Source organism: Monopterus albus, unplaced genomic scaffold (assembly GCF_001952655.1).
Source record: "Monopterus albus unplaced genomic scaffold, M_albus_1.0 scaffold147.1, whole genome shotgun sequence".
In the NCBI taxonomy this organism is placed as follows: domain Eukaryota; kingdom Metazoa; phylum Chordata; class Actinopteri; order Synbranchiformes; family Synbranchidae; genus Monopterus; species Monopterus albus.
The window spans coordinates 718,509-728,047 of record NW_018128027.1 but is presented as its reverse complement, the minus strand read 5'-3'; the positions used below and the strand labels follow the sequence as shown (position 1 = coordinate 728,047).

The 9,539-nt window shown below is 38.2% G+C and overlaps 2 protein-coding genes across 7 annotated transcripts in view; both read right to left on the bottom strand.

The window, feature by feature from the left end:
• The window catches only part of arhgef10 (Rho guanine nucleotide exchange factor (GEF) 10), a 64,769-nt gene extending 63,758 nt beyond the window's left edge, over nt 1–1,011 (bottom strand). For all 5 annotated transcript variants that reach the window (XM_020614483.1, XM_020614484.1, XM_020614486.1 and 2 more), the window contains exon 1: nt 827–1,011. The gene's annotated coding sequence lies outside the window, so the exon portion shown is untranslated. The remainder of the gene's footprint in view (nt 1–826) is intronic.
• A 326-nt stretch (nt 1,012–1,337) lies between these two features.
• On the bottom strand, nt 1,338–6,469 carry cln8 (CLN8 transmembrane ER and ERGIC protein). Of its 2 annotated transcripts, none has more exons than XM_020614589.1 (3): nt 6,352–6,469; nt 5,392–6,018; nt 1,338–4,874 (listed from the first exon to the last, which is right to left on the bottom strand). In XM_020614589.1, exons 1-3 carry the CDS (start codon nt 6,352–6,354, stop codon nt 4,560–4,562), a joined length of 945 nt encoding a protein of 314 aa, XP_020470245.1. In that variant the 5' UTR covers nt 6,355–6,469; the 3' UTR covers nt 1,338–4,559. The 2 variants fall into 2 exon arrangements, with proteins under 2 accessions (XP_020470245.1, XP_020470246.1); XM_020614590.1 differs by having other exon boundaries at nt 5,392–6,003; nt 6,352–6,468.
• Between the last annotated feature and the right edge of the window lie 3,070 nt (nt 6,470–9,539).

Genomic DNA, 9,539 nt, shown 5'->3' with positions numbered 1-9,539 from the left:
AAGATTTTCAAAATAAAGCTAAATATTTCAAAAGTATGAAGTTTTGAAAAATTCTAAATAGAAGCATGAATGTCCTTGAAGAGCTGAACATTCTGATAGCTGAAATAGCTGAAAGTATTCTGAAGCTGAATTTTCCCATTCATTTGAATGGGCAAAATTTTGCTGAAAGACACTAAAGTATTTAAAAAGTATAAAGGTTAGAAACAAGAAAAATAATAGCATAAATGTCCTTAAAAAGTCGATACCTAAACGGTTTTCATAGCTGAAAATATGCTGAAAAAATTAAGTGCCAAAAAACGGATGGAAGAAACCAGAATAATAAAGACCAGGATAACATAGTATGGATGGTTTTCAGCATCCATCCATCCATCCATTTTCTTCCGCTTATCCGGAGCCGGGTCGCGGGGGGAGCAGTCTAAGCAAAGATGCCCATACATACAGCATCCATACAATAATAATAATAATAATGAATAGGGTAACATAGTGTGGGTGCTTCGCATCCACACAATAAATAAACAACAGGAGAGCATAGTGTGGATGTTTTACAGCATCCACACAAAAATGTGGCTGTCATTATTATAGCAGGAAGCCTAGTTTACAGTGTTGGCAAATTGGCAGCGTTAGCTGAGGCGCCACGTTATAGCCATCTCCCAATACGCTGTTTTATAAACACCAAAATACGCTTAATTCTCCATGATACACAAAAAAGGTTCCACACAGTTTTTACAAATAATAAGCCTAACGATAATGCTGACCTGCAAAGTTGGAAGAATAGTTGACAGACGTGTTTAAAACTTTTAAACTTTATAAAAAGTCATCAACTCACCACTTTGACTTTTCCCAGAAAAATCACTTTATCCTTTCACAGTCACACCGTGCACGTATTAAACGTAATGCATTCCAGTCTTCGACACGACTGTAAAAACATTAAAATAAATCCAGTTTAAAGCACTGCTCTTCTAACTTCACTCTTCTCGATGCAAACTGACTCCATCCATGAAAAACCTTTACCTCCTCTCCGTAGCTGATTGGCGGACAAGTGGCCTTGGGAATGCTGCGATTGGCTAAATATGACGTCAATCAATTTCCCAAAGTAGGCTCGGATGGAATCGGACAGAGGAGCTCCACGTGACATATGAGGTGGAGCCCCCTCGAAACAGCTGTACTACGGTGATGATGCTGAATCAAAGTTTGGCTTAACTGAGTGTCTTGCTTACGAAAGACATGCTGCTTTCCTATGAACATATGTATGTGTTATTGCCTAGGTTTTGAAATACTGTGAACAGACTAAGTGACGTTAGGTTAAATAAATAAATAAATAAAAACGTTTCTATAAACTCTGTGAACAAACTTTTATTCGGCTTCATTTAGGAAACAAAACTGAAACCAAACTATCATACATTGTCTGGGTGTAGTCCAGAGATTATTTCTTTGCTGCCACCTACAGGCGGATGTTTTATTGTACAGAATTAATACATTTTAGGTATAAACAAAACCAATGTAAACAACTGTGCTAAATTTATAATACAACTCAATTTTATGAATTTCCATACATAAACAGCACACAGAATGGCACAGAAATTACTGTATACAGGAAATACCCCCACACCATCTCATAATGTATTTCTATGCTATATCACAACAAATGAAATGCAATATTAACCAATATTACTTACAATCAATATCATAGTAAGAAATTTACATATATTTTTAACCTAATGAAAATACTTAGACATTTTTAGATTTCCTTGTTTGTAAATTTTGTGATTGAAGTTATGAAGTGCACACAAACATTTAAAAACCGAGAGCTTATTAACATAATCAAATATGAGCTATGGTGGCAGCGCTGTAACAGCCACCATAGTGAGAAATGTGAGACATTACAAAAGAATGATGTGAACGTCTTCAGTAGAGCAACAATTTAAAAAAAATGAGCCCATTGACTGGAAAAACAAACAAAAAAAATGTTTTTAAAACTTTGATGTGGCTTTAGCAGAAATTACTACCTACTTATTAAAACATCTCAAATGTTTTAGCTGACTGTACAGACACTAATATATCAAAATTCTAGGAGAAAGTATGCCCGACTCATGTTTGAGAGGTTACACTTGCATGTTGCTACTTTGTGCTGTCATGTAATTGCAGCTTTTAATTTGCACTTAATGTTTGAACCTAACTTGCATCTAATGTTTTATCCATGTATGTTTTACCTATTTGTGTGTTAAGCACTTAGACTTGCCACTGTGTATGAAAATGTGCTATACTAATAAACTTGGTTCGCCTTGAATTTTAATTACTTAAATTTTAAATACTTTTTAAATTACATAACACCAAAAAAAATCATCATTAAAATGTTGCATGGTATATTTTGTATCACCACTGCTTTACTTTTACTACAATACATGTCCATCCTGGACAACAGAGCCCTTGTGGAACAGACCAGCCCTGAGCTATTCTACCTCAATAAAGACTACTCTGTCAGGGCCCCTTCTTTCATGACCTTGATAAATATTTTCCATTCTACCAAGAAAAAAACAAAACAAAAAACTAGCCATTCAAAATCACCAATGTGACCCATGACCTGACTGATGTAATTCTCTAATTCTTAGCAATGACTAAGCTACAGAACCTCATTTTTCAGTGTAACTCAATTTTCTTGTATATGCCATGGAATCAATGCTGAATATCTACACCTACACCTCTCACGTCTTGACCGATCAACTAGACTTCTCTATCAATCTATCGAGATAACTGTGGGCAGACAAAAAAGGTCTACTGCAATACCACTTCAAGTATGGCAGGCTGCCCCTCCTTATTAATACTGTTGGTGTAAAGTAGCTTCAAAAAGTTCAGACTCCTTAAATATCTTTTACAATGTGTGGTGTTCCTTCAAACTTTGAGAAAACTTAAAGCAATTAACTCTTTTAGGAGGAAAAAACTGCTTATAAACAAAATCTTAACATATAAATGGTTGTACTTTTGAATAGGCCTTCCAAGATCTGCTGCTAATTGACCATATACGACTGGTAGAGTGGATATTTCTCAACATAGGACCCTGAAGGTGAAATAAATAAACAGGGCCTCAATCTCCTGCCTCATACAACATACTTTAAAAAAGACACTGTATGGACACTGGTGTTTAAAATTTCCAGAAGAAAGTAGGCTCACCTCCAGTGTTCAAGTGCTCAGAGGTTAGTCTTGGAAAGACTGAAGTAAAGGGGTACAAAGTATGATGAGGATGGTGAGAATCCACAATCAGCGACTGCTACACTACTTGTACTAGGTATCTACACTTGCATGTTGCTACTTTGTGCTGTCATACAATTGCTGCTTTTAATTTGCACCTAATGTATGAACCTAAGTTGCATCTAACTTTCAGGAGTTTCTTTTAAAATAGCAAAGTTCACCTTTAGTGCAGGGGATGTATATACATATATACAGTAAGAGCATACAGTGACTCTGCAAAGTTTTCAGACCCTTTCAAGTTATCCACATTTCATGTTTCAGATCTTTAAATTCATTTTCTTTTTCTCATCAATCTACACACAATACTCCAACGATAAAGTTAAAACAGGTTTGTGGAGGGTTTTGTAAATTTATTAATAAAAGACTGAAATGTCCAAATTATAAAAGTCTTCAGACCCTTGATTTAGTACTTGGTTAAAGCACCTTTGACAGCAATGACAGCCTCAAATGAGAATGAAGCTACGACCTTGGCACCTTTCTCTTGGAATTTTCTTCCATTCTTCTTAGCACATTTGTTGAAGGTCAGCCAGACTGGAGGTGGAGTGTCGTTGCACAGCCATCAGGTCTCTCCAGAGATGCTCTATTGGGTTCAAGTCCAGACTCTGGCTGGGCCACTTCAGGACTTTCACAGAGTTTTCCCAAAGCCACTCCTGTGTTTTATTGGTGTTATGCTTCAGGTCAATGTCTTGTTGAAGTGTAAACCTTCACCCCAGCCTGAGATCCTGAGCACTCTGCACAAGACTTTCATTCAGAATTACTCTATGTTTCTCTGCATCCATCATTACCTCTATCCTGCCTAGTCTCCCAGTCCCAGATGCAGAAAAACATCCCCACAGCCTGATGCTGCCACCACCGTGTTATTAGTGAGGTGATGCTCAGTGCCTGGTTTTCTCCACTCTGTTGGGAATTGTGGCTACATAGATCAATCTTTGTTTCATCAGAGTCCTTCAGGTGCCCTTTGGCAAACTCTCAGCAGGCTACCATGAGACCTTACATACACTGGTGTGTGCCTTTCCTAATTATATCCAAGACATTAAATTAGGCACAGGTGGACTCTAATCAAGCTGTAGAAGCATCTCAATGACCACTGATAGAGGTAGGATGCCAAAAAGAACTGAAACAATGTAAAGATGAGTCTGAAACAACAAAATGTCGAAAACTTGAAAGGGTCTGAAAACTTTCTGTAGTGACTGTAAATCTTAAAAATATCCATCTTACTATTATCACTCTAAAAGTCACTTCATTAAGAGAAAGAAAAACAAGTACAAAAATATGGCCTCATTAGGAATAAGAAATGACCTCCTTAGTACTGTTCAGCTGGCGTGGGGTTTGACAGAAACCTCAGAGGGACCATTTAAGGGTGCCGGCTTGTTACCAAAGTTCCAGTCCACAGGGTTGAGCAGTTGCATGGTCTTTTTGTGCGTCCAGATGGGGTTGATGATAAATGTGAGCAGAGCGAGGCCTGTAAAGTAGAGTAGGCGTGGGGGCAGGGCCATGTGGGTGTTGAGCTCTCCCCAGTTGGTCAAGGATACCCACCACATGTAGTAGGTGAGCACCATGCGGCAGTGAAACATGTGGATCATCACCCACTGGTTCACTCTCCAGAACAGGGTGTGTGCCCAGCCGGCCTGTCAGGTTACAACAAAGACAGAGAATAATTGCTAAGGATTGGGACACAAATGGCTTGGTAGACAACATTCTCTAGAGAATGAAAAGTGTGTTTTATTACATTGTAATGTCATTTTATGTACTCTACATCTCTAACGTATGTGTAGTCGAGTCAAATCTTTGGGGAGGAGTAACAGTGAAAGTTTACAATACCGACACAATCATTCTATAGAACTTCCTCTTTTTGAGAATGCTAAATTTGATGTGGTGATAGTCACGAGGAGCACAAGTCATATGAGGAGGTAAAACCTTGTGATATTTAGATGGTAGCTGATAAGAATCTGTAAGAAAAAGATGATCAACCAGCAGTAATAAACTTAACAGTAGCCCTAAGACTCCGCTGCAATAACTGAACTTACCAAAGAAAAGTGAATTAGCTACAATTTCTATGTGATGTGATGAGAAAAGTGTATTGTGTATGGAGAAAAGTGTTGACAGGTAGTTTTATTCAACACAAAGGCATTACAAGGCCCCTACCTTCAGTAACATCCAAGATATACAGGTAAATGGTGTGCTCATCTCTAGCAGAAGTGTGACCATGGGCAGGAAGTGGCCCAGGGAATCCCACACCACAGCCCCTGCATATCCTGACAGGGCGAAGAAATGGTGCGTTGCCAGTGGGAGGTCAAATGACCAAAATACCACACTTGAGGCATGAAAAGCTAGATTCTCAAACATAAAAAACCCAGTGGCTGTGAGGATATTAAACCACGACCAGTCTTCTTGTCCCCTCAATCTGTCTCTGTTTAACACAGAGTCCCCAGTCAGGGCCCAAAGACCAGCTACAGTACTCTGGATGCCAAATACTGCCCGAGTGGCTGCTAGATTCCAGAAAACCTTCTCCTTAGCTAGCAGGGAGTTATAGGTGCAGGACAGAGCTATAGACAGGAGGTGTGAGAGGAAGAATGTTGCTGCGTAGAAACCAAACCCAATGCCAATAAGCTGAAGGCGATAGTCCAATGAGAAGTATTCTGCACTAGGCAGAGGAAGAGGGCTGGTCTGCTGGTCAGGATCCATGAGAGGATACTGGAGCTCACCTGCAGGAAGGGCTGTTGGCAGGGGCTGGTGCATGCATGGTGTGTGGGTTCCCTGCAAAACAGTGAGCTGTTAAGGAAAAAACGGACACTGCATAAATTACATATCGTATACGTTAACGCTCGGTAAACGGTCCTTAAAAGGCTTTGTTTTGTTTTTCAGGTTGTGTTGCATTAGTGGACCCTAACGTTTCAGGTTGTAAAGTTATTCAATTCGACACCAGATCGGAAGTATCATTTCATCTATGTATGCACTTTTCTTAAATCCTTCAAAATCATGATGAGTCACTGTCAAGTTTAAACCTCTAAAATTAGCACAAACAGCAAAAGATAGGGCTAAATCAAACTAACAAAATACTAAAGGTACAGCAGTGAAAGCTACTCGGTACAGACTAACACATACCATATAACAGGGTTGCCATTAACCACAGCTTCTCGTTGTTAACAGAACAAGAAAATTCACATCATACGACTTCTATTTGGTCATGTGACCCGGAAAAGGAAGTCACGCCTCTACTGTAATTCTGGGCATCCGATTGGTCAACACTGCTTAGATCAAGAAACCTACTGGCTCTTAAAATGATCAGAATGTGCATTATGACTGGTTTGGTTTTAGTTTATACCACTGTATAAAAATATTGAATATACAAAAACTTTAGCACAGATTCGGGTCACGTCTAAATACAAACATCCATACTTTTTAAATGTGTTGTTTGAGGCAAAATGTGTGTGGTGTTAGATAATAATTTATAATAATTTATTTGTATATATAGCGCTTTACAACACCGAAGGGAGCTCAAAGTGCGTCACAACAGAGCATATAAACAACAAAAGAAAAGTTAAAATTACACAAATTTAAAACTGTGGTCTGTGTGCAACTATAACACTCCTGCACAATAAAAATGAGTCGAAGTACAAACAAAATAAGATTACAGAATATAAAATCCGAAAGGAAATCAGCGTGTACAGGAGACCCAGCTGGAACAGGAGTTGTGGACATGGGGATACTCTGCCTGATAGACAGAACTTTATCAATGAAGTACTGTTGGAACATACTGCAGGTATGTACAGACACCTCGTTGAACGCAGTAGAGACAGGATTAATCACAGAATTTATAGTGTTAAAAAATTCTAGGATGGTGGCTATTGTTAGAGATGATATTGGATAAATATTGAGCTTTAGCCTCTTCTATGGCCAGGGAGACATGCAGTTCATCCTTCCATTTACGCTCGGCCCGCCTGCAGAATCTCCTCAAGGCACGGGTGGTATCATTTAGCCAAGGGTCAGCTGTGCTCTTGGCAGACTTCTCCCTAAATGGGGCAATGGAGTCCAAGATCCAGGAGCATGTAGAGTGGAAGGCAGACAGGAAATTGTCCGGGCACAAAGGGGACTTCAGACCTTCTGAAAAGTGGAAGTCAGAGTCTAAAAAAGCAGCAGCGAAGTCAGTGGGCATTGAAGGAGTAATGGTCCAGCGGCGATGATGTAAGGCAGTGGGCCTGAGTGCAGGAGGAGGCACTCGGACCTCAAACCAGATAGAAAAATGGTCAGAGATCACCAAGTCTGATACGTTCTTGACACACACAGGCAGTCCATGTGAGGTGACCAGATCCAGCGTGCGTCCTTGTCGATGGGTGGGACAGAGTACTGACTGGGTGAGATCCAAGGATTCCAACAGATCATTAAAGTCCTTTGCCAGCTGATCAGAGGTGCAGTGGATGTGTGAAAGATAATATGTAATAAAATGTATTCAGCTACAAGTTGCATAGGATTAAAACATAACTGCCACAGTACATTGTACTATTTAAATAGATATAAAAGTGTTATATATGATTAAGCTGGATGATTATAGTGTATTATTATGATTAAATAAAGATAATATTATGAGAGCTGGATTTAACTGCTATAAGTTTTACCAAAAAGGACAAGACTAAAATTCCATTCACTGAATTGAATGCAACCCTGCGCATTCATTATGTGCAGGGTTGCCAGAGATGGTTCAACCAGGAGCACCCTGGGCAGGTTGCCTTGGTGATAACACAAATTGATAGAGACAGATAATTACAAATAACTGCTGAAAGAAACCCCCAAGAACTCTAAACACAAAGGGGCTGGATCAGGTGGAAGCCAGGACCTTGTTACAATATAAAATTATATACAGTATATAAAGGAAGTAAAATGCACTGAGAGATCCAATTACACCAGCCCATGGATTTCATTCTTTGTCCAGCAGGGGGTAATCTTTCCTTGAGTTCTTGTTATTGTATGAAACAGAATAAGGACATTCAATTTAAATTACATACATTTTTGATAGATAGGGCCCAGTCAACCATGGGTTTTAGTACATCCTCCTAAAATGAACAAATAAAAATAAATAAATAAAAGCACAACTTCCTTATTAGACTAATGATTGGAATCTGACTTTAGGTTTAACAGTAAAGTCATGATATATTGCAGCAACCATCATATTATTGCAATCAGCCCTACAACCTGTAGAAGTGTAAGTATTAAGAATGTTCAGAATTTAAAATAATATCAGACATGGTTATTTGACAAATGAGCCACATATGGCAATGCTGTCAATGAAATCAGTGTGGCTTAAATGCACATTGTTTTGTCCTGAATTAGATTCAAACCACATTTTTAAGTGAATCAATTCTAAGAATTCTCCTCACACAAATACTTTCAGATATTAATCATTCTTTTCTGATTTCATTCAGTATATAACATTCTATCCATGATAAACTGTAAATGTTAAGTCACAGGTGATCTTCTTGACTCACTTAACCAAGAACAGTATGAAGTAAGTGCACCAGCCTCTTTGACAGATGACTCAGAGCTGCCCTTCATCTTTATCTTATTGCTACTTTGGTTGGCGGGCTGCATACAGATATAAAATGCATGAAATTTCAAGAACAATTTGATAAATGGATAAATTCATTGCTCCTTCCTCCTGTGAGCTAAAAGCTGAACACTGAGAACACTGTTATTAGCAGAAGCATTGAATGGCTGTTGTTTTTGCATCTCTGCTTTGGTGACAATTGTAGGCCGGTGTCAGACATAATGAAATATAATCTTTAAGACTGTAGATAAATTCACAACATTATAAAAAAAGTCACAATAGCAGAGAGTAACTTACAAAAGTTAAAGTTTCTTTAAAAGCAAACAGACACCATTTGGACAAATTTTACAAACATTTTCTCCAAAAATTTTATTGCAGAACTATTTACACTGGATGACCTCAGCAATGATTGAACTACTCAAAGAGGCAAAAAATAGTTCAGCTAGGAAAGAATGGTAGGAAATGCATGTGTTGTCCCAATAATACAAAAATGCTCAGTGATATGGTAACTTGCACCGAAATAATGCACATTGAGAAATACAACTTAAATAAATACATAACAAACATACATTAATGGGGCAGTGCCATAATTTATAACAAAATGAATAAATAGACCTACATTCAGAATCTATATTTCACATGCCATCAAATCAGCTAATAAAGTAACAATAATAAAATAAAAATGACAACAAAACATGAGCAAGAGCAGAAAATAGTTGTTTCAATGATGCATATATTATATATATATATA

Bases quoted from the DNA above. Each gene is read 5' to 3' on its own strand.
- cln8 (XM_020614589.1), bottom strand. The intron at 4,875-5,391 runs GTAGGGGCCTTG...GTAACCTGACAG, and splicing joins TATCTTGGATGTTACTGAAG to GCCGGCTGGGCACACACCCT.